Source organism: Pimephales promelas, chromosome 17 (assembly GCF_988280905.1).
Source record: "Pimephales promelas chromosome 17, fPimPro1.hap1.1, whole genome shotgun sequence".
NCBI classification, from domain to species: Eukaryota; Metazoa; Chordata; class Actinopteri; order Cypriniformes; family Leuciscidae; genus Pimephales; species Pimephales promelas.
Window position 1 is genome coordinate 25474478 of NC_142785.1, and position 26441 is coordinate 25500918.

The 26441-nt window shown below is 38.2% G+C and overlaps 1 protein-coding gene across 22 annotated transcripts in view; it reads left to right on the forward strand.

Annotated features, from left to right (window-relative positions):
* Positions 1-26441, forward strand: part of rbfox3a (RNA binding fox-1 homolog 3a) — a 494366-nt gene that overhangs the window by 244231 nt on the left and 223694 nt on the right. For 12 of the 22 annotated variants that reach the window (XM_089122270.1, XM_089122267.1, XM_089122269.1 and 9 more), the window contains one exon: positions 19988-20065. In XM_089122270.1, the coding sequence (XP_088978396.1) occupies positions 20044-20065 (22 nt within the window). In that variant the 5' untranslated portion in view covers positions 19988-20043. Of the gene's footprint in view, positions 1-11354; positions 11419-19987; positions 20066-26441 lie in introns of those variants that run through there. The other 10 variants (XM_089122261.1, XM_089122263.1, XM_089122274.1 and 7 more) reach the window with 4 other exon arrangements.

The window sequence follows — 26441 nt, forward strand, 5'->3', positions numbered from 1 at the left end:
AAATAACCCCATGCATAGGCTGAAAAAAGTGAAAATCGGCAAACTGTGGGCCCAAAAAAAAAATAAAACGTTTATTAACGAATAAGAAAACAAAATAGGCCTAAATAAATTAAACAGTTTAAATAAGATAAAACCAAATAAAAAGAGACGAATATAAAATAAAAACTTTAAAAAGGACCTTAGCCTACATAAATGACAGCACTCTAAAAAAAAGTAAAACACTATAAATTGGCATTTATTAACATTAATATATATTGGCCAAAATATTGCCAAACAGGCGCTTTTGCATTGCGTTTTGACACCAAATCTTCCGCCATTATCTTGCTTTTCTGTAATTTGACTCGTTCTCGTCTCCACACATGCTAAATGGAATCCTGATGCTTGCTGATCTGTGACGTGACGGCACGCGTTGCGCAGTTCATTTTTAATTATAATGCTCTCTTCAGAACTAAATAATTGAAAATTATTATTTTTAATTAATTCAAATAAATATTTTAGCAAAAAGGAATACTTTAAAAAAAAAAGTCAAGACATCGCGGTGTCACGGTGGGAAAGTGATGTCACCGGTGATGGGGCTTAAAACAGGTAACACCGTCAACACCGTCTATCGCGGCAAGCCTACTAACCCCCAAATAAAATGAATAAAACCCCTATCTGGCACACTTACAGCTGGTAGTCCACCCAGGTCTCGCTCTGTTTCTAGACAGGGAAGTATACCTACGGGTGATGTATACCCCAGGGTAGCTCTAAATCTACTCCCCAACACCCTATGAACAACAAATTAACAAATTATAACTACATTATAATCAGTTTTGTTGCATTAACTACATTAATCAGTATTGTTGCATTAACTCAACGCATTCTCACCCCAAGGCGTCACCTTTGACCATGCTTCAATATTTGACGTTTTAGGCGCCCTTTAGCGTCACTTGCATGACGCGATCCTACGGCATCATCTAACTGACGCTAAAGGAAAGCGTCAGTTAGAGGACGCGGTTAGGTTTAGGTGTGGGGTGGGGGTAGGGTACACGCGATCCTAGGGCGTCATCTAACTGACGCTAAAGGGCGCCTAAAGCATCAGATATTGAAGCATGTCCAAATGCTTCCCAAGGCGTCAGTTAAGTGACGCCTTGGGTGTGAGAATGGGCTGATTAACTGGTTGGTGGATTTCCCAACATGCTTTTGCATGGAACTAAACGCTGAAATTAATTATTATATTGTGCTATATATAATTGGTATTTCTTCTAAGTTTCTAAGGTTTTGAGTTTTGGAGGTTAAAAGTGTGGTCAAGAGTGGGTATTTTACTTGCCTTTTGTCTGTCCGTTACATTAGATAAAAAAAAATAAAAATAAAAAAAAAATAAAATAAATTATTGCAAGCTAGTGGTTAACCCGAAAGAGATTCGTTGAGATATTTGGCACATCATTTTTTTAAAACTAAATTTTAATGGATCCGTGTGTTATATTGATATTTTTGCATTTTTTTAAATAAGCTGGATATAAAATGACTCCTTAATTGCTCTCATTGTCTAAATCAGATTAAAGTATGCACATTTAAACTAAATTAAGGTGTAATATAATTTGCATGAATTAAATTAAAACTGAAAGAAAATGAATTGCATTGTGCTTAGTTGAAAGATTACCAGATGGTTCTGTTAACAGTTTTAAGGTGTGCATTTGTGGAAATTACTGTTTTTTGTTACTGTGTATTTTATTATATTAAAATGATTGCATTTTACCTCCGGGACCAACATAAAATAAAAGCAGCGACTTACTATAGCTGATTTTTGGATGCATATTTCATTAGTCACCTGAAATATTTTTAGTGTGATCGAATCTGAAATGAAGCTCCCCTCAAAATTGAAGCCAAATAAAAAGACAATTACCTTTTGAATAATGTAGCATCGGCCGATCTGTTTCGACACCTGGGATGTTTGAGGTCTCATAAGGTGACCATCACCAGCCACATATTAATCTGACGAGGGGGATGAAAGGCGAGCTGGGACCGGACTTGTCTCCTTCGAGCTAGACGGACTATTTTTGGGTATGAGGAGACGGTTTCCAGATAAGCTGGAGCTCTTTTGATTGGCAGGTGTAATTAAGGCACAGGCACTGATGTGATGTATTTCATTTAGCACGCTTGCCATTGCCAGCGAACCCACCCGCTTTTCAAATCACCGGCGCGTACCTCACCTGTCCCGCATCAATACCATGGCCGCTCATGCCTGCAGCCATGATGGACGCTGTCACCTGCGGAGAGCCGATTGGACACTGGTTATCCTGCACTGCAGCTATCAGGCCACCCTTTGCCTTTCAGCTTAGCAAAAACGTCTCTCTGTCTCCCTCTCTTATAGCTCCATATCAACAGAGCGTGGAGAACGGAGGGGACAAATGGATCAGAAAGAGGATGAAAGCGGCTTTATTGATTTATCTGAAAGGCTCACTCAAACAAGAAGACCTCTGCTGACTTCAGCACTTCCTGCCGTTTAGACCAAAGAGAAAAGAGTTAACATCTCATGAAACCGACCCAAACGGCGCCTCCTTCCGACCGCTTTGAGTTCATTCCGTCTAGGGTTGGCTCTCTAAATGATTTCAAAAAGGCTAGACAGGGTGCTAGTCTGATGTTTTCCCAGGGACTCAAATTTTAAAAATCCATCCTGGAATCTTAACTAGGGCAGGTTATTGATATTTTGTATATTTCTGTGCTTTAACTCCTCCATAAAGAACATCACTATTCATTGATTTTCCACATTTGTTTTATTTATTTAATATCTTTCACTGTTCTGGTCACACAAAACTGAGAATTCAGAATCACTTACCGTCATGAGGTTCTTAACCTGTATCTTCTGTGGAACAAAAGAAGATTTTTTTTTTTTAATACAATGAAAGTCAAATGAGTCTTTTCTTGAAAATAGCGTGTGTTTCATGGATGGACATATCCTAAAGGTTTGGAAAGAAATGAATGATTAGTGAATTGTGTTTTTTGGTTGATCAGTCCCTTTGCCTGTATTTTTCAATAGTATTACAGTAGCTCAATTGCTTTCGAAACTTTTCTAGTGAATCGTTTAATCCTATATCTCATACGCTGCATTGGATTTGAACCTAGCAAATCAGTTCATTCGGATGGTTCTTGCAAATGAACAGATTAAAAATGAATCACTGACATGTTATTTCAGGCATTTTTTTATAGAAAATGTTCTGTTAATCTGTCTTTGACTAGAGCAAATGTATCTCTTTTGGGCATGCTAATGAACCGGTTCATTAGGATGGTTCTTGTAAATGAACAGATAAAAAAGAAAGATTCATTGATAGAAGACTGTTGAATATACCCAAAGTTCGTTGGAGTTTCAGAAATGTGAAACTGATGAAAACACATGGAAAAAATACCAGTCCTTTGCTCTCTTTTATTTTAAATTCAGGATGATTAAGTGTTGGGTAATTCACATGACATGAAGTTCATTGATTCACATGGAACTGATTCACACAATGCCAATGGACAGATGTTGATGGATTGGCTGGGATGAACAGAATGTACAAGATGTTCTTAATCACCATATAATTCATCAATAAACATATCAACAACACACACACACACACATATATATATATATATATATATATATATATATATATATATGTGTGTGTGTGTGTGTTGTTCAAATGTGTGAGTCACTTGTCAAGATACAGTTTCCAAGCTTCCACACACTGCAAGCTATTCCTGTGTTTGCTTGGTAGAATAAGCTCTGGCATCAAATGAAGAATGCATCTCAAAGAGCTTAGATTTCCCTTAGCAAAGCATTTAAAAAGTAAGCAAGCGTCACCCACCAAAGTGAGGAAACAATCAAGGTTTTTTAATGGGTCAAACGTGTATGGATTCAAATTTTGACTATTGTGGAAATGTATAGATTTTTCAGTGTTGTTTTAATTGTGAAATTAATTACTCTGCATTGTAGCCGGTCCCCGAGTGAGTTTGTAATGCATGTGTTAAGCTTATAACTGTGACAGATTTGCACCAAATGCCTGAAATTAGACTTGTGCTTTGAGAGGCAGCTCACATTAGATTGTTATTTGGCGGTTGAGCAAAACCAATTACTAGAGGAAAAGAATCATTAATTATTTAGCTTAAACCACACATTCAGTTCTGTAAACAAATTACCCCTAAAATATTGTAAGCGTGCCAACAACATTTTCAAATGACAGGAAGTTAGAGCTTCAAATTCAACAAAAGCTTCCATTATACAAACCCCTTTAAGACAAGGTTGAATCTGTTTGGTACAGAACTGAACTGAAATGTTTCGTTTGATGCTTTTGAGAAAATTCAGCAGCGAGCGATCACGGAAACACTGTTTTTGCTCATTCGACACCGGATGTTTCCATCTCAAGGGAAACCGATGACTTGTTTGACTTGTTTTGCTTGTGTTGGTTTAATCGCAGACTCTTTCAGAAGCAGATCTGTAGCGTTAGTGATAGAATGTCTTTTTCAAGTTCATCTGAGTACTTCTCCCACCAAATCTCGGTTCCTAAGAAGCCGGTGTCCTAATTATCACCCCATCGAGCAGATCAACAAAGACCTCCGATAAAAAACTCTGCTGTAAGTTTAAACTCTCAAATGCCAAGTCACTTGGTCACCCAGTCGACCTTGGGTTGAACGTTTGCGTCAGTTGCATGTGCGCACAGCATTTTCGCTCCTCGGCATCATGGAGGCGATTGTGTTTTGCCGGACGTGTTTTGAGCGGTGGTCGGCAGCTGGACCGTGACACTAAAACTAATTGAACGGCGCACCGCAGAGATGTCAGAGCACAAAAGGCTCATGAGCCATTTGGACGGCGCTGCTATTTAAGAATCAATAGCGCGACAGTGATCCGAAATGTGAATGCATTTTCTGTCCATTGTCTTTCCGCCGATGTCAGCGAAATGAGCCTTTTCATGCACACCAATCATCTTGCAGCCATGACATGCTCTCCGTCCTACCGCCACTCTTTTGCTGGCGCGTTTGGATCCTCAGGTAAAAGAGTGAGCGGGTGCTGCAGCTTGAGTAGCTGAACAACTGTCCGCAGGCTATTGACGGACACCTGCTGTTGGCATGTAAATTTGTTTAATATTAGATGCCTTGTCCGGTTTTACTGCTGATTCTCAGCTGGGCCTGATGAGAGACTCTCTACTGAGGCCACTATGTTACAGTAATGGACAGCCTTTTAGCTCTCTCACCATAATCATAAATTTATCGCCTCTGAGTGCAGATGGTCCATAACCATGCATCACCATCAGACCCTCGCCGGACCAAACTCAGGAAGGGTCTTTTATCCTTCCTCCCTCTCTCTCTCTCACCCTCTTTCGCTGGCTCTACACATCTCTCTCACTCTCCATTCTCCACAGTGCTTTTGCTTTCTGCAAACTAAACAGATATGCTGGACTGCTGAAATTCATTTCCACTCCCAGCACTCGTGCAATTTAGCTCCAATGAAAATGAAAGCCGGGTGATGGATGGAGCCCCTGTAAAACAGGATTATGTAATCGGCAACTTGCTCCAGCCACCTTGCCCACAAAAAGCTTCAGCCGGGCAAGAACGATGAAATGAGCGGAGCTCGCGAAAGGCCTGACCCCTTCCGTGTGTGTACGTGTTTTCTTGGCCGAAGGGCTGGCATTTTTCACTTCCGACTCTCTTCATCAGTACCCACTCAATCACCGCGGGGCAGCTGCCGGACTCCTACAGCAACCCTGTCAGGCGCGCAGAAACCGTAGATCTGCAAGGCCCCGCTGTTACAGTATATCCTGTGTGTATGCATGTATATGATTTCTGAAAGATTGTGTGACACTGAAAACTGGAGGAATGGCTGCTGAAAATTCTACTTTGCCACCACAGGAATAAATTGCATTTCAAATATTTCAAAATTGCATTACTATTTCACATTTTTCGAATAAACAGAGCCTTTTAACCCTCTGGGGTCTGAGGTGTTTTCTAGGTCCTGGAGGTGTTCTGACATGCTCTGACATTTGTGCTTTTTTCTGTTAGTTGTGATATTTCCATGGCTAAAGTATTATTACACCGTATTCAGCACAAACTCTGCTACAATAATATGTCAGCAGCATGTACTGTATGTGAAATTTTGTAGTTTTGAGATAATGACGTTTAAGCGTGGTTTGTGAAAAAACAAACAAAAAAAAAATTCACTCTGAAATAAGGTCATAAAACCAATATCATTGTATCACGTCAACCCGGTCTCATCCCAAGACGTCATATAACTGACGTTTTGGGACGTCTTTTGACCATACGTCAATATCCGCCTTTTTAGGGCCCCCTTAAACTTCGGTAGATGAGGTTATGGGATCCTAACTCTACCCCAGACCTAAACCTAACCCTAAACCTAACCCTAAACCTAACTGACGTTAAAGGTAAAGCGTCAGTTGTATGACGGCCCGGGATCGCCATCTACCGACGTTTAAGGGGGCCCTAAAAAGGCGGATATTGACGTATGGTCAAAATACGTCCCAAAACGTCAGTTATATGACTTCACGATATCACGTAGCCTAGAGTATTTGCTCCAAATCTATGTGAAAATCTTCCGGACTACTCATTCAGATAAGACAATAAAGTCTTTTAAAATTTGCTTGACTTGTTTTGGGGAAGATAGCTTTATCTAAAAAAAAAAAAAGTGCTTTATGTGCAAAACAAATACAAATAAATTTGGGGTTAGTAAGATGTTTTTCACTGGTTTCAGGCCATTACAAGTTTAATTTTAATGTGACATAAAGGAGTGATATCTAAGAGTGTGAGTTGTTACCTTACATTTTAATTAGTATTCCTGGTAACGCCATCATTCAGGTCAATTCGCGAAAGCACACAAAAACAAGAGGCTGGATTTATCGCATGAACCAATCATAACATATCATCCTCCATTCATGCTCAATTTCCATTTTGAGTGATTTGAGTGATTTTTCATTGGGTTTGTACATTCATATTTTTCTCCTGCTCTTCCTCAAGAGAATGTCTGTGAAATCCCATAATGCTCTATCACCTCACTAACAAGCATGTATTGCCTCTCAGAGATGCTATATACTCCACGAACGATTCTATACATCTTCACTTTAAAAAAAAAAAAAACTATACTAATCACTAGCGAGGGAGTTTTTATCCCAGCGTGCCTCTTGCCTGATAAAGAGGCTAGACCTGAACTTGATGCCCATTGTTTAATTACCTGGGACATTTTAATGGCTCGTCAGAAAATGGTGAAATATGACTAGAGGCTAACTGATCCAAAAATACCCATAAATCCCCGACCAGGGAGCTGCTGTTAGGGTCTACAGGGGGTAATCTATAACTCTGACAGGTTGGATAAAGGAAGAACAATTAAAATAATGAGAGGGCTGATTAATCTTTACATTAAATATTAAAAGCTCCTGGGGGGTGGTCATCCTACACGTGAGCAGTGATACATGCCTGATATATGACTGTGTGTGTATGTGAGAGGGGATCATGTTTAGCACAGCTCCATCTGCACTGGTAGCAAACTGTTGAATTTTGCACACCTGTAAGGCACTCGACTTCATTGTGTGTCCAACTTAAAATACACACATAAAGCGTGCAGACGATGTGTTATTTTGTGTCTGAGTGGATGTTTAAGGGGCGATAGTGAGGTGCGAACCCTCTGGCAGCTGTGGTGAGTGAGAGGGGCTCAGGCCTGTCATCTGCAACAGCAAACACTGATTCTAAATAGACTGAGAACAGAAACGCTTTAATAAAGCCGAAGCTGAACACCCACCTCTCAGACTACACCACCCGTCTCTCACTAACCCGTGAAATCGAGTTCACCTCTGAGGATGGATGCGCGCCTCTTGCATCTTTCTCGTTCATCTGACACATACACACATTACGTGCTGAATTACATACTCAGTCAGTTCTCACGGGAACTTCCCTTTCATTTGTCCAGTCAGAAGCTCACAAATATGTGACCGGCACCTCTTGCTTATTTAGGTTTACTTCATTCATCTTTTATTTACCCTCACGCAGGCGTCCTTTATCTATTGTACTAATGGTGTGCCATGTACAGTACATTGTGTTGTAAGATTACACCACACCTTTCTCATATAGAAACGGCTGTAATAGCTGCCATAACATCACCTTTTACATTATGTGGTCCCCATGTTTGGCTTGGTACAAATCAGACAGGTCAACAAAGGTTGCAAAGACTGTGCTGGTGAGTTCACCACATCAAACATTCAGCTTCATTGCACACAAACATGAACCAAGCCATTTCAGTTTCAGTTATTTGTTGCACATTTAACACCAGTATGATGGCACAAACATCTCAAATTTTAGCATGCTGGACCAATTCAGACTGAACTGTATGACATTATAGTTTGCGTAAGGACATCATACAGCGGGGTGATGGCATCAGATTCTGAAAAGATATGAATTTTTACATTTTATTTTCCTAAAACGGAAAAGGCTTGTCTTAGGTCATCTAGATAGTTGCAGGGTTAGTTAAATCTAAAACCATGGGGAAAAGTCTGTATATATATATATATATATATATATATATGAAGAGTTCAGATGCAAAAGCCTCTAAATGCCATTTGAAATTTTCTTCTAAAATGACAATTTTTATCAAGCTTGTATATTTAAGTTCAGTAATTTCACTTAAATGACAATTAATAGGTAATCTTCATTGCCATTTAAGTGAAATTACTGAACTTAAATATACAAACTTGATAAAAATTATCATTTTAGAAGAAAATTTCAAATGGCACTTAGAGGCTTTTGCATCTGAACTCTTCATATATACTGTGTGTATATGTATATATATATATATATATATATATATATATATATATATACTGTATATATATAAAATGTGTGTGTATATATATATATATATATATATATATATATATACATACACTGTATATATACAAAACACAACAAAATTACTAAAATGAAAAATAATAAATATATTAGTATCTTAATTTTACTAAAATAATTATTTTTTTCTATTAATGTTAATATTACATAAATTTAAAAAAGTTTTATATTTTTTATTTTTTTTTATTTAAAACATCTTAACACATTATTTGTTTGATATTGTTACTATTTTTCTGCTCTCTTTTTTTGTTCTTTTTTTATTCTATTGACTACCATAGTTTTCAACAGTAAGAAATCTCATATACTGTAAAAAGAAAAAGAGATAAAAGAGAAAAATAAATATTTTTCCCACATGCCTTTATACATTAAAATGAATGCCTTCATATTTTAGAAAGGGTATTGAGTATTGAAAATGAAGAAGACCTGGTGTTTGGGGGTTTCACACACTGAATAGAAATACAGATGAGTTTAGGGCTTTATCCTGCAGCTCATTAAAATCAGTCCAGCTGGAATGAGGAGCTTTTGGTGGCATCAACATTTAGAAATGACACTTTTCCACTAATAACACTAAAGTCACCAAGTCAAGTTCAAACACAATGTTCAGGAAGACAACAAACGTTTGCAACGGCGCTATAATTACGGCCGTTCCGTAATATAATGATATACTGTGGGATTCCAATGAAAACAGGATGACAGTCTTACTACCTCAAACGATGACTCGATTTCCACTTTAACAACTCACTAAATCCACACAGCTTCGGAATAATTATCATAAAACCTGGTTTTCACCTGCCTCTATAAAGCTAGCACAGGTTGTTTTCTTATTCTGAAGAAAGACGTCGATGGTAAACCAACAGAGTTTCATGATCGGAGGCTCATCCCGCCTGACGTCTCGCTCTCCTTGCTTAAAATGATAAATTTAACAACATGCTTTACACCCTTGTTACTGTTTATTGTATATTTATGTTTTAGTAAATCAACTCAAACTGAAAATAAACCAAGCTGTTGTTGGTAATTATTCACTTGTTGTTGATTTTGTTTTGGTCCTTTATTTGCACCCTTTTACGACGGGTCGTATTTCATTTAAATTTCCATCTCTCCCCCCACTTCAGTCAATGGGGTGCTTTGCCTGTTTTAATATTCAATGCCCCTCATGTTCAATTTGCATCAGACGTACTAGTATTCCATTTCCCAGAATCCTCTCTGTCCAACATAAATTGGGTGCATGTTGCAGTGGAATGACAACACTGGGATCTTAATGGAGATGTCGATTAGCTGTATATTCAATCTTTTTACCCAACGAATGCAATATTAAAATTGAGCGGAGCCACAGCGACGCCACGGTTATGAAGGAGGGAGGTGACGCGTCATAGAAAATCCCTTTTCATGTTCGCTTTAGGAAGGTCAATTTGAATACTTAGGCTTTGCCGGAATGAAGAAGATTTCAATCCCATCGGCTAGTCAGTGAAGTCTACGTGTTTCATGTCACCCGTTTCTCCTCTTCCGAAGCCTCTTCGTCATTCGCCGCATGTGTCCACAATCTGCTGGGTTGGCTAAAGGCAGATTCCTCAGCGTGGCCTGGCATTTGGGAATCCTCATTAACATTTGCAACATGTGGTTCAGTAGGGCTGCTGGTGAGAGTGTAGTCCGCTCCGTGCTCTTAAATATCTCAGCCGCTCTGCAGGGATAAAGCTGGTATTTACTGCTTACCTACAGCTGTATGAGATGAAAAACATCAGGGGTAGTCGCTCGAATTTTAATCCCTTTCACACAGCAATTGGTACGACTTTTCCATTAAAAAGTATGCAGTATTAGCTACAGAGCAGCAGAACTGATGAAAGGAAAAGTAGAAACATGTAGATGTTTAACTAGCTCTCGCATACATACATAATGTAGCCAAGTCACTAGGGGGCGCTGCTGAGGGTAGGTATAGAGGATGTCCCTTTAAATATGCCACTTCCTGTGAGAGGAATAGTTTAGTCCATGGATATCCATATAAAGGCTAGATATCTCATCCGCGCTGCTGGCCAATGGAGGTCGACGTCAGCACCTGGCGGCCATCTTGTCACAGGCAGCTCGATCACTCGTAACATTGTTTTAATGGTGCATGTGCTTTTTAAATCAGTGTAACTTACTCAATTTTCTGCCGATTTTGGTTTGTTATGAACGTCAGAGATGTAGTTATGACACTGCATACTTTTGAATAATAAATGTAATCATCCAGAATTATAGCCACGTTAATAATGTTTGTAAGAAACCAAACCGTTTGTAAATCCGTCAAGATTTCAACGAGATAAGAGTATTTCTTACATCAGATACCACAGAGCCCGCCAGAAAGCCTTCCTGTGACAACAATAAAGATTCCACTGTGAGACATCTAGAATATATATGAATATCTTTGGTTTAGTCATTCAGTTCCACTCTCCATACCAGTTGGTGGCAGTAATACACCATTTCATTGTGTGCCAACCACTAAAAATCTCTAATAGAACAAGAAGAAGAGAGGAATAGTTGCAGTAGCTGAATTGTTTGGCATGGTCGCTGGAAGAACAAGCTCTGGTAGGTTGATTTTGATACGAAGTGTTTTTATACTTATGATGTTTCAAATCTTTTTGATGTGTTGGCCACGAGCCAGTGATGTTTGGTGAAAATGTTAATGCAAATGGGCCAGTTGTACTTAATCTGTTCATTGTCTTGATGTAGTTGGATTGTTTGACAAGTGAGGCCTAAACGCCTAATGCTGATAAAATTTGGCTGGATGAGTGGTGAATACTGAATTATCATCACAGCACGTTAATGTTGACACTGTCAAAGCAACCCTGGGTTGTATGTATTGGGGTGAATGATTTTTGTAGAGAAGTTGCTTTAAAGGCTCTCACGTTTGGCCATGTGGAGCTGGATGAGCGATGGGCATTAATAACCGCTGCTGTATTTCTTGGGGCTTTCTAAAGTTAGCCAAAAGGTATTTATTTCTATTGATGTAATGTTGGAATAGCTAGCGTATTTTAACCATGGTGATTGAAATAAATATATGGTCAAGTGGTTCCTAGTTGAAAATGATGTTATTCTGTGGTGCTAGTGTTCAGTGTTATGTTTAAATGTAATAATTCCAGTTGTTTTAATGAGAATGTGGTTTTTGTTTTTCCTTTTGTAGAATTCGATTTGTCCTGTGCAACTGACCACAGTTTTTTCTTACCTTTGTTTTTGGTTTTCATGATTTGTGTGTGTTTTTGTTTTTCATTTATCTTGTTTGGTTGGCCCATGACTAATCAGTTGTACTTTATATATGGTGGATTCTGTGAACTGCAACCAGGTCATTAACTAAAGTGGAAGATGTTCACTCGATTTATACAGGTGTGGTGTGTAAAGAGGTTTTGTTAGTTTAGCGTGGCGTGTAAAAACTTTGTATTTTGTTTCGGGGTTTATTGTATTTATTCATTGCTGTGTTTATTTTATTTTGAAGTGATCCCCTCCAAGTTAATTGTACCACCATCTCTCAAGCTTACATTTGGCCAGCTTTGAGTGAAAACAGTTGAGATCAGAATCATTGTATTTGCTAAAAGTGATCCCAGATAGCAAACTGATATTGAATCAACGTGGAAATATGACATCGAAACAACGTTGATCTGACATTGTTTTGCTCATCGAATTAACGTTGAACCAACGTCAGACGCGTCATTCTTTCAAAACTAACGGAAAATCAACTTGAAATCAACGCGTTGTTTCAACGTTATGAAAGCAAACCAATTTTCGATTTTCATTTAGCTTTGAAGAATGCCGCGTCTGACGTTGGTTCAATGTTAATTCGATGTTTCAATGTCATGAGAGACGTCGTTTCCACGTTGATTCAATGTCAGTTTGCTGTCTGGGATGCTTTGACTAAATAGTAAGTTTGCCTTTATTCATTTAATTGGATAGCTGAGCAGGAAACCCTCTAGTGACTTGGGATCTCCTACCCAAACTAAATTGATGACAGAACTGTGCGTTTCCCATTCAACTATGTAGCTTGCTGCTTCACTACCATAGTACGATGCATCGTTAGAGAAATCAATTAGCTAGTCACGACTGTTTCCCGAAACACATTGTCGCAAAGTATCGTTGAACCACATTGGTTTCGCATTTGGTGAAGTAATAACTCCTTTTAATTAAACTGTTTGAGATCCAATTAACGCTAGATTTTTGTCATCTGAGGACTCTTTCTAATTGTTCTCAGTTATTTTGCTTTATTACCAGACTAAATATTTGGCTCGTTCTTACATAGTAGAGCACGTTCGCACATGCGCAGTCTTCAAAATCGTTTGAAGTCTTTAAATCTTTGAAAAACGAAAAGACGTAAATTACATTTGTATGTGTTCTAAATAAATGGCAGCGGTTGTACTGAATGTTAGCTTGCTTATCTTGCCCAAGATAAGGATTTATTACGTCCAAATGTCATGCAATATAGAAACTATGCCTCTAACCACAGGTCGAGAGTTGTCGTTCAAACCACACAACTTTGCAATGCTGTTTGCGAATGTTTGTTGGAACGATTGTTTCGGGAAACACCGACTCGTTGAACTATGCTGATAACGACGGAACTTGCGACCATAGTTGGGTAACGATGCTTTCGGGAAACGCACTCCACTCAGTGAGGTCGAAAGTTCATTTGAGATGAAGATTGTAACTGAATAACGACTTAAGTTTCTTCCTTTTTCTCACCTAATGTTATTTAAAAAAAATGCATGACTCATATGGACTCTTTTATGATGCTTTTGTAAGCTTGCAGTATAAGCCAGTTCTCTTTGTGTTCCAAGAAATAAAGTCACTCAGGTTTAGAACAACATAAGGGTGAGTAAAGGATGACAGGTTTTTCATTTTAAGATGAACGAATCCTTCAACAAAAGCCCAAATAGCAACAAACAGTCTGTCTGACAGCAATCTGAAGCGCATGCAAAAGCAAACATACATGGCACATAAATTCCCAGCCCAGCGATATGAGGTGAAACTCCATACGGAACAGGAACATTAGCTCTCACAGCTTTCATATATTGACCCAGTATGAAAATCAAATTACAGCAGGCTGTTCAAGGCTTAATATTTATGTCCAGACTTTCTATTCGGGCTCCCTGTAGGAAGAGTTGATGAGCTCCAGCTTGTCTGTAATTGAGAAGTGTTTCCAGGTCAGTGTGTGTGCCACTGTGCTCTGGTGTGTGTTAAAGGGGATATTTACTCTGTGAATGGGGGATGAATGGAGTTACAACTCTATTTACCAAAGCCTGTAAAAGCTGCTCAACTAATCTGCTTCACAAAGCCAAGTAGAATCCAAAAGGATTCAGGCACAGCATTACAAAGTTAAATTGTTCTTTTATGCCGTGCCACTGCCTTGGCCATTTTTCACTCTTTCTCTCCCCTTTACAACCTGTTCTCATCCTATGCTGAAAAGATGGAGAAGCATATCCCACCGCCCAAGCAATGTTGCTCTTCGCATTTATCCTTCACTACTTCTTTAATACATAATTAAATGATTGAAAGCATTATTTTGTCTTCTGGTCTTTAAAAAAAAAAGTATTGCTAAATCGATTCATCCTCGGTTTCTGACATGGAGTTGCAACATAAATCTCCTTCTTCGGCCAAAGGACTTTTATTTCTTTGTTTTGTGTTGTATTTCATGTTATTTCAATTATTTATTTTCAGAGTCTGCTTTGTTGATTCATTCTCTTCCAAAACAGCATTTTTGCTCTTATTTGCCTTTTTATTTAGGTTTTGTGACGTCATTTGCAGTTTCTAGTATTCTAACTAAGGAAATCTATAATAACTGGAGACATCTATCGATTAGCATTCCCATTCGACTTAATGCCACTTGCTTTGCAGGCACATGAAAACCTGGAAACAAACATTTTGAAATGCTAACAAGCAAACACATTACCCATTTTATTTTTCCAAAAGTATGTGGTCACTGGAAACAATTTCATTCATTTAGTTTTAGGCAGAATCTTAAGTCTTTATTTATTTATTTACGGTTTTACTGGTTTTGTGTTTCCATTAATGCAATGGTTAGTTCTAGTCATTGGATTTGAGCTGTGAATTAGTGACACATTTTAATGACACAAACATCTCACTCTACTACATTATACATAATATTCATTCACATAAGCCGCCTAACACGGGTTTGTTCGTTAAATGGTATTCGTGCACTGAAGATAAAAGTGATGTAGTTGAGTTGTGACTGAATAAGATGTTCTTCTCAAGACACTGTCCACCCTACACACCACCTGTTCAACTTGCTTCCCTCTTAAAGGAGTAGTTTTAAAAAAAAAACTCCTCTTAAAGGAGTAGAGTAAAAAAAAAAAAAAAACTTTTGCTGATAATTTACTCACCCCCATGTCATCCAAGATGTCTATGTCTTTCTTTTTTTCAGTCGAAAAGAAATGAAGGTTTTTGATGAAAACATTCCAGGATTTTTCTCCATATAATGCACTTCACTAGGTCGAAAAACAAATCTTTTTTCGAGTCAATTCGTTAATTTCATTTGAATGAACCAAATGACTCGAAAAAAGATTCGTTCATTTTGATGAACGAGTTCGAACAGGAGAGTCACGAACGCGCTTCACAGAACAGAGCAAGGCGAGCATTTGAGCTTATAAAATTTAAACTTTATTATTTATTTTTGAAATTACTGATCGTTTCACTTGATAAGACCCTTATTCATCGTCTGAATCGTTTAAAGCCCTTTGAACAGTTTGCAGTTTGCACTGAAACTGTCATTTGGACCTTGAACCGTTTGGTACCCAGTAAAGTGCATTATATGGAGAAAAATCCTGGAATGTTTTCATAAAAAACCTTAATTTCTTTTCGACTGAAGAAAGAAAGACATGGATATCTTGGATGACATGGGGGTGAGTAAATTATCAGCAATTTTTTTTTTTTTTTTTTTTTAAGTGAACCACTCCTTCACTTTTAAAAAAAGAGCTTTTTTGCCTGGAACATACATTCACTGAAGAAACAATAACCCTGTGAAATATAGGTAGATGTCTGTAGATGACAAGTATCTATTTTCAACCGATATGTTCAATATACTGGTTCATTGAATCGGGATGAATCATTGAATCGGATTTGCATCTTCTGGTCAGATCCATGAATTCATTTGGCACTCGACTCTCGTAGTGCATTATGGGTATTCTCTAGCTGTTGCTCGTTATTGCAGTGCATTGTGAGATTGACTGACTCGATAACGTCCACTATGGTTTCGGACACCACTACAAGTGGATTTCCCCTCAAATAGTGCCCTATCTAAGGGCATGGGGGGAAATAATGTTTGCAATCGTACATAAATGACGTTATGTAACAAAATGTTGTCTTAAATACACAAATGCACGTTACATTACACCTGTCAGACTCCTTGTTTTCATCTGCTTACATGCAGCAGAGCTTTCATAGTTGAGATATAACATTTTTTATTGGACTGTTCTCATCATACAGCAGCCGACAGTTTATTTATTGCCATGTACCAAAATAAATAGCTGGGCAAATAGACTTTAGTGAGATGCTATTTTCTTTTTGCTTGCGACATCAATGTAGTCCGAGTGATGGTTGTTTTATTGTTTTTTTTTTTTCCATGGCAGTCTTCAGTTCTGTGTTATTTATGCCTTTTTACCGTCCAAATAATTAATCAGCTCCGACACAACAGGAAAAGAAACAGCTTTTAATTACTTATGATGAAATAACAAATTATGTTGGCCTTGTTCCCAAAAATACTGGAGCCAGTGCCTGGTAATTCATTTCAGAGAGAGAGAGAGAGAGAGAGAGAGAGAGAGAGAGAGAGAGAGAGAGAGAGAGAGAGAGAGAGAGAGAGTGTGGGAGGGAGACAGGGAGCTGTGAGATATGAGCTCTGTTTTGGATTAAATCAATATGTTCATGTGTGTGTGTTGGCGTCTGTGTTATTGCGTGAGATCATTTGCGATCCATCAATACCTGCTCAAAAGATTGAGTGTCAGGCCACTATGGACACTTATGCACTTACAAACACTAATGCTAACAAACACTAATGCTTTAGACACTGGTTGCACTTGTAAATGAGCTCAATTTATCATCCTCAGTACTTAATTTGAATTACTTATATCAGTCCCACTTCAAGCTAATTTTTTGAATAAATTTGTTGTAATTCGTAAAGGAAAGAGGAAAACCTAATAGACTACACAGGTATCTGTCTTCTAAGGTAGTACCCTAAACTTCATTGAACCTCATAAGAGAATGAGTTGGTAGCTCTGCTCCTTCACACAACTGACTAATAGAATTTGATGTTAGTATTTTGCTAAGCTATTAACACAATAGCTTAGCAGAGTGCAACAGTTGGGTTCTGGGAATCCCATTATTTTTTCTCAATCGGAAATTGTTTTTTGTGTGAAAACAACTTGGAAACTTTAAAGGCTAACATACTCTGAGCCATATACGGTATATGATCTTCATCAAAATCAATCAATTGTTTTATATTTGTCCATCGCTTTAAATTGGACTGTCATGTGCAAAGCTTCATGTGATTTATAGTTCTTGACCACATTAAGTAGGACTTGAAAAAGTGTAATATTGTGATTCACTTTATGGCTAGTTTGTTTTGTTCACTCTTGGTTTAACTGTTAAACAAAGTGGATGGGTTTTACAATGAGTTTGTTGTGTTACATATTGGGATTGTCTTTTCAACAAAGTAGGCCTATGTGATGTTGTCTTAGCATTTTGATCCAACAAGGTATCATGTTTCCTATACATTTTGAAACAGCCTTGACCTTAAAATGCTGCCTCTGTTGGCAGCTTTCTATTTTTTGGAATGTAGTTGTGTGTACGTACACGTTGAGTTCGGTGGATGGACACAAATATGCTCAGGGGTTTGTTGACATGCAGAGACCTCTGTTTTTCATTGCCACCCCGTGAGCCTGTTTTCAGGCAAGCGAAGCGAAATTCCTCAGAAATGAATTCTCACAGAGTTGGTAGTGGCCTGGATTTCCCAGTAGACTTCCTGCATCTCCGGGTTTCAGTTCTACTCTTGACCACAGAGGGGAACACTCGGAATGAAATTAGACACTTCCCCGCAGAGAACTACAGCCTCTCTCAGATAGTCCGACACAGAGAGAGAATAGACTATGGGAGAAGGGAAAAAAGAAGGTTAATGTTTTTTTTTAAAAGAATTGTTTATGCAAAAATGAAATCAAACCTTATGTCTTTCCATATCTGTATAACTTTCTTTCCAGACCAGTATAACTTTCTTTCTCCTGTGCAAAATACAATACAATCCTCCAAAAACAATGCAAAAAGCACCATACAATTGGCCATATACCTTCTTCTGCTAATCTTCCCAAATCATACAATAGCTTTCTGTGAGAAATAGATTTATCTCTAGCACTATTTAGCTCTAGCTCTTCTTGGCATATTCATGAGATAAGCAGAGATTCATTCATCTATCTGGATTGTGAATGAATCATTCTTTTGAGTCAGATCTTTTCAAATGAATTGTTTGGTTCACAAAAAAAAAAAGAAAAAGAAAAAAAGATTTATTCTTTCACAAATCGGTTTTCAAGATCAGGTCAATGACAACAAATTGTAAAATTAAGTGATTAACGACCAATTTGTTTCCCAGACTTGTGGCTTTGGAAGACTACAGACCATTTTGCAAGATGTAAACAAAACTGGTCCAGAAGCACTTCCTGTTTCAGTTTTTTAACACTGCATAAAAGCTGGGATAAAGTACAACCAACAGAACATATAAAACTGAATCAAAAAGTTAAACAAACATACATGTGAAATAAAGAAAACAGTTACAAACTGAAACAGGAAGGGTTTCTGGACCAGTGTTATTTACATCTTGCAAAATGGTCTATACAAAAGACTTTTTTTTTTTTTTTTTTGTCCAGTTAATTCTTTTGAGTTCCACTGAAGTCATACAACATTTCACTTTTGGGGAAGTGTGATGGGAAACAGAGGTACCAAAAAAAAAAAAAAAAAACTTGTGAGTTGATAAATGATGATATGCAGGTATATACATTCAGTACCAGCATGGTGGATTGCTGTTTTTCAATAAGCACATTAGCTCTATATTTCAGATTTATGCTAACAATTAAATGACACATAGGAACAACACTTTTATCAAGCCCCGTGGATATGGACGGGACACTATGCATATTTAATCTGAATAGCCTGCAATAGAGACCATTATGGCCGCGTAATTACGCTAATGCTCTAACGGGTCTTTTGTTCCGAGTGCTGCATTCACTCTCATGGGGTCCAGTGTTTGTTGGGTTGTATATATTTCTGTCCAAAGAAAAATTGCAGCATTATCATCTTTCCCTGTTTCTTTTTTTTTTCTTCTGCTTCTTCCTCCCTCACACACTCTGGGTGAAGTGATTTCTTACTCACCAGAATGTTTCTCTAAATAAGAATGTGATTTGAAGCCACCTGCTATCACGTACACACAGCCAAACCTGCCTAAGTTCAGTCGATTTTAAATTAACCATGACATCAGGCCCATTTTCTCACCGGGTCAGACCAACAGAATGATTATCGTTCTTATCCAACTATCAGAGTTGTTTTCAATTGGAAAGGGTTAACTGGACGTGAGGGGGGTTTGTTGTTAATGTATGCCATGTGGGTTTGCAGCTTCCACGTACAATGTATCCAACGTGTGCATTTTTTGCTTTATTTATCCATATGTGAGGTAGCACACAAGCTTGTGTGTGTGTGCTCCAAATGTTACGGCAGATCCACTTCAACACCAGCGTAGCATGAAGCGCGGTTGCAGTACATGCAGAGGATTTGGTGGTTCTGGTGGGGCTCTAAGTTTATCTAAACCCTGCAGGTCCTCTAACAGTTCCTCAATCCCCTTGCAAATTATCATAACAAGGGCATGCGAAATGAAAAAAAACAAAAAACAAACAAACAAAAAAACAATTAAAGTCCAAACATTCACTTAAAAAAGGATTTTCCAAGCAATCTGTAATGTAAATTGGGAGCTCAACCTCTTTGTAATGGTAGACGGGCTTTCTATATTCAAAGGAAATTTTAAATACCACTTTTTGAGGAATTAAATGTTTTTTTTGTTTGTTTGTAATTGCTGTGGCTTACATTCTTGCTAACAACTTGTCACTTTTTCTCTCCCCCACAGGAATCGGACACCTCTGTGGTTGCAGTGAGACCCCACAAGCTCAGACACAGCTGTACATGGAGACCCCTAGCTGGGCAGGTGAGTGTTTTTGTGGAGGTCATGTTGTTTGGATGAGTAGGTGAAGATGTGAATGCGTGTGTAGAACAAATCATGCCCATTTAAAGTGGCACATGCTCTGTTTAATTTTGTAGCTAAGGTAAAATATAACTTTGCAGATTTTCAACCCACTTTTTTATTGTTACAATGTCAGTAGTAGCTTTATGTAAATGGAACGGTAGTTTCTTTCAGTTTTTCCTAAACCTAAAACACTGTTCATAGTCATCGAGTTTGAAAAGTTTACTACAAACATGGAGTTTTTTTCCTTTTTTTCAGATTGTCTGTCATAGGTTTTTGTCCGCATTTACAATTTTAAGCCATTATAACTGGATCATTCAGTGGAAACTGAAAGTAACTCACTCCCGCTAAATGTTTACTCTTTGAATTCTTGCACCCCTGAACAATATAAGTTGACACCATTATACCTAAAAGTTTGCTAATAGCATTTCCTACTAAAGCAAGGTGATATCTGACATCTATCTGTGTGGGTGTTTATTTATTTATTTATTTGTCTTTTTTGCTCTAGTATTTCTCTCTTTCTCTAGATCTCTATCTTTCTACTGTATAGGCAGCCAACTATTATTGAAAGTTGAGGAAGTACCACTTAAATTAGGTACATATTTGTTGATAAAAAAACCTGAAATTTAAACTAAAATTATGGCATAATCCACTACCTCATATCGCTCCAAACTCGACAAAATGTCAAAGCTTCATCTTTTCCTTTCCGTGCTGAACAAAAGCTGTACTACTACACGAACACATCTTATGCTCATATTGTTGAAAAGATTTATTTGTATATTTGTTTTTCCCCTTTCGCATAGTGCACCAAAAGAGCCCGATTACCACTTGTGACCCCTCAATATATAGGTGCATGATCATCCTGGTTTTTCGTTATGTGTTTTCCAGAGTAAATTGTGCTGTAAGCAAAGGTTAGATTGAAATTGAATCTGACTCTTCAATTCATGGGGTGGATTTCATATTTTTTTGCACAATTTACATTTACAGGCTTTTTCTCTCGCTCCTATATCATCCTTATCCGCTGTATGTCTCAATGTCATCGTTGTTTTCCGTCTGTCTGGGGGGTTTCCTCTGTGGATCAGTTACATTACTAGAAACCGGGTTCAGATAGAGATTATGTCTCAATCATTAATATGTGCATATAACATGTACAGACATACAACGATTTTCCATCACATTTGATGAAAATATAAAGCTTGTTTTATATTATATATAACACACATTCATATGTGAGAGTGTGTTTATAGTTCAAGTTTTTATATAATATAGTTACATTTGTATGTGTATATAATTATGAATATAAATAGGCCTGCCTACATATTGGAATATTTGGCTTGGATTAAGGATATGAGATGTTTGATGGTTAAGGTATGATGCAGTGAGTGAGTATTTGAATTTTTGGGTGAGTGGAGGTGATTTTGAGTTTACTATGCCAATCAGGTCATTGCATGTATTTTTGAGTTATTGTGATAGTTTACTTTTGTTTTGTGTCTTGTTGCTGCTGTATCACCTTAATTTTCCCTCTGGGAACAATAAAGGAAGTCTGAGTCTGATGTACAGTAGGTATATTATGAATGTATGTGGTTTGTCTTATGAATGCCCTCAGTTGTTTCTGATATTCTAAATATAGAAAGTGCGAACTTATTCATATGATTTCTACATGAAAATGTCTGCACACAAGTTTTACCAACAAATATGTTTATATGTTCATTTGGTGAATAAGACCCTCACTTTAGTTACCTTATGCATGAAAGCAGACAGTTCATGTAGTGCAAAGCTGCCTTAAGACTGAAATTACTGGTACAGTTACTCCTCTGGTGTGTGTCCTTCACAAAAATAATTGATTTGTTAGGATAGCAAAATTAAAACTCAAAAGGCTTATAAAGTTTTAAAAGTGAGGCCACATCCATTTGTCGATATCAAACTCTACGGTGTCATCTGTCACTATTGAAGCTCGCCAAATTAGACAGATGCCAGTGTGGGCAGGTTGCATGACACACCGTTATCATTGATAGTGCACGATGCAAGATAAGAGAAATAACTTGAAAATGCTTATTTTACATTTTGGTGCCATGTTGGAAGACCACTTAATGTCCAAATAAAAATTTGGGTCCTGAAACAAACTAGTTTGGAATTGCTACTACAGGGCTGTAAATGAGCTTGTGTCTTTAAAAGTGGAGTAGAGAAGAGAGGGCCGGAGCGAGGGAGTGAGAGAGGAGTGGTTTAAGTAGTGCTGACGACAGGCCTTTGATTCTGAGCATGCCCATTAGAGGGAGCCATAAATCCTGGGCTCTCTGGACTGCCTGTGTCAGCAGTCCATGGAATGAATTGATATTAAACGCGACAAAAAGCCTCTTTAATTCTTCCTCCACCAGCCTCTCTCTCTCTCTCTCACGCGTCTTCTATTCCTTGCACTCTCTCTCCCTCTCTCTTTCCCTCCATTTCTCCTCTCTGCCTCCCCCTGTTCTGGACGGTAATTGAAAAGAGGGAGGAGAAAAAAAAAAAAAGCCCAGTGAAGCCAAGCCTGTCATCATAAAAACATCTGCAATTACATCCGCTCTATTCATTATTTATGAAAGTCATTAATTAAATATTACTCACAAATAGCAATAGCATTTTCCTCCTTTTTCTTCGCAATGGGCACGTTTTCTGCCAAAACACCACAATGCACGTCTGCAGTAAACATTTATGTTTAGACATTAAGAACGATTATGAGGTTTATGTTGGCGCATTTGCGCCGCGGCCAATCCCACGTGGTGGACTCTTTGAGAGTGGCCTTTACTTTCCTACTTGTTCCGCGTCGGCGTTGTCGCCGCACACCTTAGTGCTGAAATAATGGAGATAACTTGATTCACTTTCAGGCAAATGGGATATTCTAAAATGGCCTCCTTTCTCATTTTTATTGGCCTGTCTAAAAATGTCCCGTAATGAGGAGAGGAAGTGCTGTCACATAATGACATCACCCCCACACATGATGTGCTAAAACTGTAAGCGGTGGGATTGCAGGTGCCAAATTGATAAGTTAGACCTGTTATTCCCAAAATTGTAAAGATGAGGAACGATACATCAAACGAGGAGCTCCGTGGCGTGACGCTCTTTTAAAACGAGCCGGATGACATTCTAAGTAGGGAGCCGGGCCGCTCCGAGAGCACCGACCAGCGCCAGGTACAGCTGTTGTAACTCTTTCACTTAGCGGGGCCCCTACGTGGAGGCTCTCAGCCGGTACGAGGGGCCGCGCTCACGACACGCGTGTGATGGATTGAGTCGGGGAAAGCCATCATCTGGTCGTGCACGCGCGTGCTGTGCGAGGTGGGCCTAGCGTGATTAATGATATTTGCCTGGAGTCATCGAAAGCTGGATTTAAGTATTTCGGATTTAAAGTAACATTCGTCTCTATTGTTCACAGCGAGAGAGGCATTAGTCAAATTCAGCCACGTCTCGGCAGACGACGACGCTCCAACCCCTGGAGCACGCTGTGTAACAGTGCGGTTGTCTCGCTCTCGCGTCGACAAATTATTCATGCAATTTTCGCCCGTTTTGTCTGATTATCTACAAATCTCTCTCGCAACTGAGTTTATCATCCTGCCAAAATCATTTATTTCTCAGTAGTATTTCCGCTGAGTAAATGTTTGATGAATTGCTGTCATTACGCCTGTTTTTAAAGTGCAAATATATTCTGCCAAATATAGGGCTTTGTTTATCATGGTAATTTTGCAACAACAACACCAACAAAAAATACACTTTTTCCATGTTAAATAAGACCTCTAAACGTGACAATATCTGCTGGATCAGATCAAGTAGCTTTTTTCAGCAAACTTCCTTTTTTATAGTTAAAAAATAAAGCCTCAAGGCCATGTTTCTTTTTTTCCCCGTATATTTTGAGTTCCGCCTTCCCAAGGTGAAGGGCCGTTGATGCCATTAACAGAATGGACAGAGAGAGGGAAAAATCCCTTGTGACAACTGAGTAATGAGATGAAATGATAGACCTGGCTCGGGTCTGGCACTGGTATTTGTAACTGTAAACGTCCTGAACTCAGCATTAAACTGACCATCTGATCCAAGACTAACAAAGATCCTCAAGGTTAAAGACTCACTCTTCCCTCTAAAATAGAGTTCCTTAAATCGCTTAGCAAAGCATAATTTGTGCACCGTGTTTCCTTTGGCTCAAATTAATCACTCCACGTAGATGGCCAAACGCAAACGTCCAAGTTCGGCTGATGCGAACGGACGTACCTTTTTCCGAGCGCTGAGCCAGATATCAGCCCTCTCTGGTCAAATGTTTTGAAAAAGCAAAGGGGTGAAAGAGCAAAGATTGCACCTGACTGCCTCGCCACTCTGTTTCTGTACGTATGCTGCTTCTGCGGATCTGTCAATGGAAATCCAATTGCCGGGAAAGCGTTCAATCTTAACTCGGTTACCTCGGTGGATAGTGGCATCCACTGTATCCACTGCTGCCTGTTTGAGCTGTTTGTTTTAGGCCTAAATCACGGCAGATGGGGTGTGTGTGCGAGTGCGCCGTGAGGAAAATATACATTTGGAATTACTCAGAGCCGACGCAAAGCCTTACTGGGGACTTCAAAGAACAGAATATTATAATTCATGCTGTAAAATATTGAGAACCAGGGGAAATATGCAAAAGAGTGCTTACTCAGTATCTGCCCTTTTTACACACCACTTATTTAGTCTTGCAGTGTTATTGTGCAACAGGTTTTAAAGAGACAGTTCAAATTTAACGTTTTGTGGTCATTTACTTGGCCTTGTGCCATTCAGAATCTGAATGAATTTATTTCTTCATTAAAACACTAAACAAGGAGATATTTTGAAGAATGTTCACACTGCTTTCTTCCATAGAATAAAATTGGATGGTAAATACAGCTGTCACACCCCCCCCCCCCCCCCAAAAAAAAAAAATCTGATTAAAATAATAAAAACTTCATCACGAGAACTAATATGATTTATTGCAAGTCTTTTGAAGTCATATGATAGCTTTGTGTGAGGAACAAGCTTAAATTGAATTTATTTGCTGACATTCCTTTTAGTTGACAAAAATAAAACAAAAAAAATCATTAAGTTGTAAAATGTCCATGGAGTTTTTAATTTAATTGATATACATGACTTTTCTAGGTCTAGAAATCACACTAAAAATTTAAAATTGGCATCTCATAAACCCAGTTTTTTTTTAACCCTAAAACCGTATTCTGGACAAATGTGGGCAAAATAGTTTTGATTTATTTGTTAAAAAATACTTCCCTTGATCTGAGCGGTAAGACTTGGCTACTTTTCCTAAGTTTGCCTCCTGAACACACTTTTTTTTTTTGACTCAATTCTATGTTAAGTGGGTGAAAAAAAAAAAAAAAAAAAAAACTCCTTAATCTTGTATTTGGGTCAAAAATGGGCACCCATATAAATGAATTGGGCACACTGTAATTTAGAGCATTCTAAAATAAGCCAAAATAAGACACCAGGTGACAGCTGAAGTCACTTCATCTTTAGGTTTTAGCTCTAAGAACTTATTGGAATGATATTTTAATGTTGTTAAAAAAATAAAACATAAAAATAAGCATAATTTACATAGAAAATATAGTACTTTCTGAAGTAAATAAATTCAAAAGTACCCCCAAAATAAATAAAAAAAAACACCATAAATGGATAGACAAAACTTTATTGAAGACAGTGATATAACTTTCATAAAAATAAGGATCACATCTGAGTCCTCTGTTGCCCACATTTGTCTACAATTACAGGATTAAGGGTTATAAAGGGAATATGGTTTGAGGGCTACACCCTCCACTATAAATATCTCCTTTCCTACAGTTTTAAAAATACATAACGGTGAGTAAATTAATTTAAATGTTTTGCGCGAACTGTCCTTTTAATGTTGCACCCTCATGTACATTCTTTGTCAGTAGTGATGTTTTATATGCCTTGCCATTGTGAACACCATGGAGGGCAATATTGGAAACACTGGTTATAAAGGGGTTTTTCTCTCACACTCACCCTTACGAGTGCTCTTCAAATGAGGGCTTTCTAATCGTAATTACACCCGAGACTGTTTGGCTTGTATCAGCTCTCATCAGGAGCCCCTCTGGCCAAATCACAGGACTCAAATCAGAGTCTCAATGACACGCCTTTAATTAGAAAGTTTTGATGTTTTAAAATGCTTCTTGGACAGGATCGGGGGTTCTTTGAAGCATGGAGACATGACATTGATTATCGAGAGATGTCTCTCTGTCAGTTGCTGCAAGGAAGCGCAAACAGGAAGTTAATCTTAGCTAGAGTCCTATCCTCTGTCATACAGACGAGAAATGATTGCGATGTGGTTGACATGCTGTGATACGCA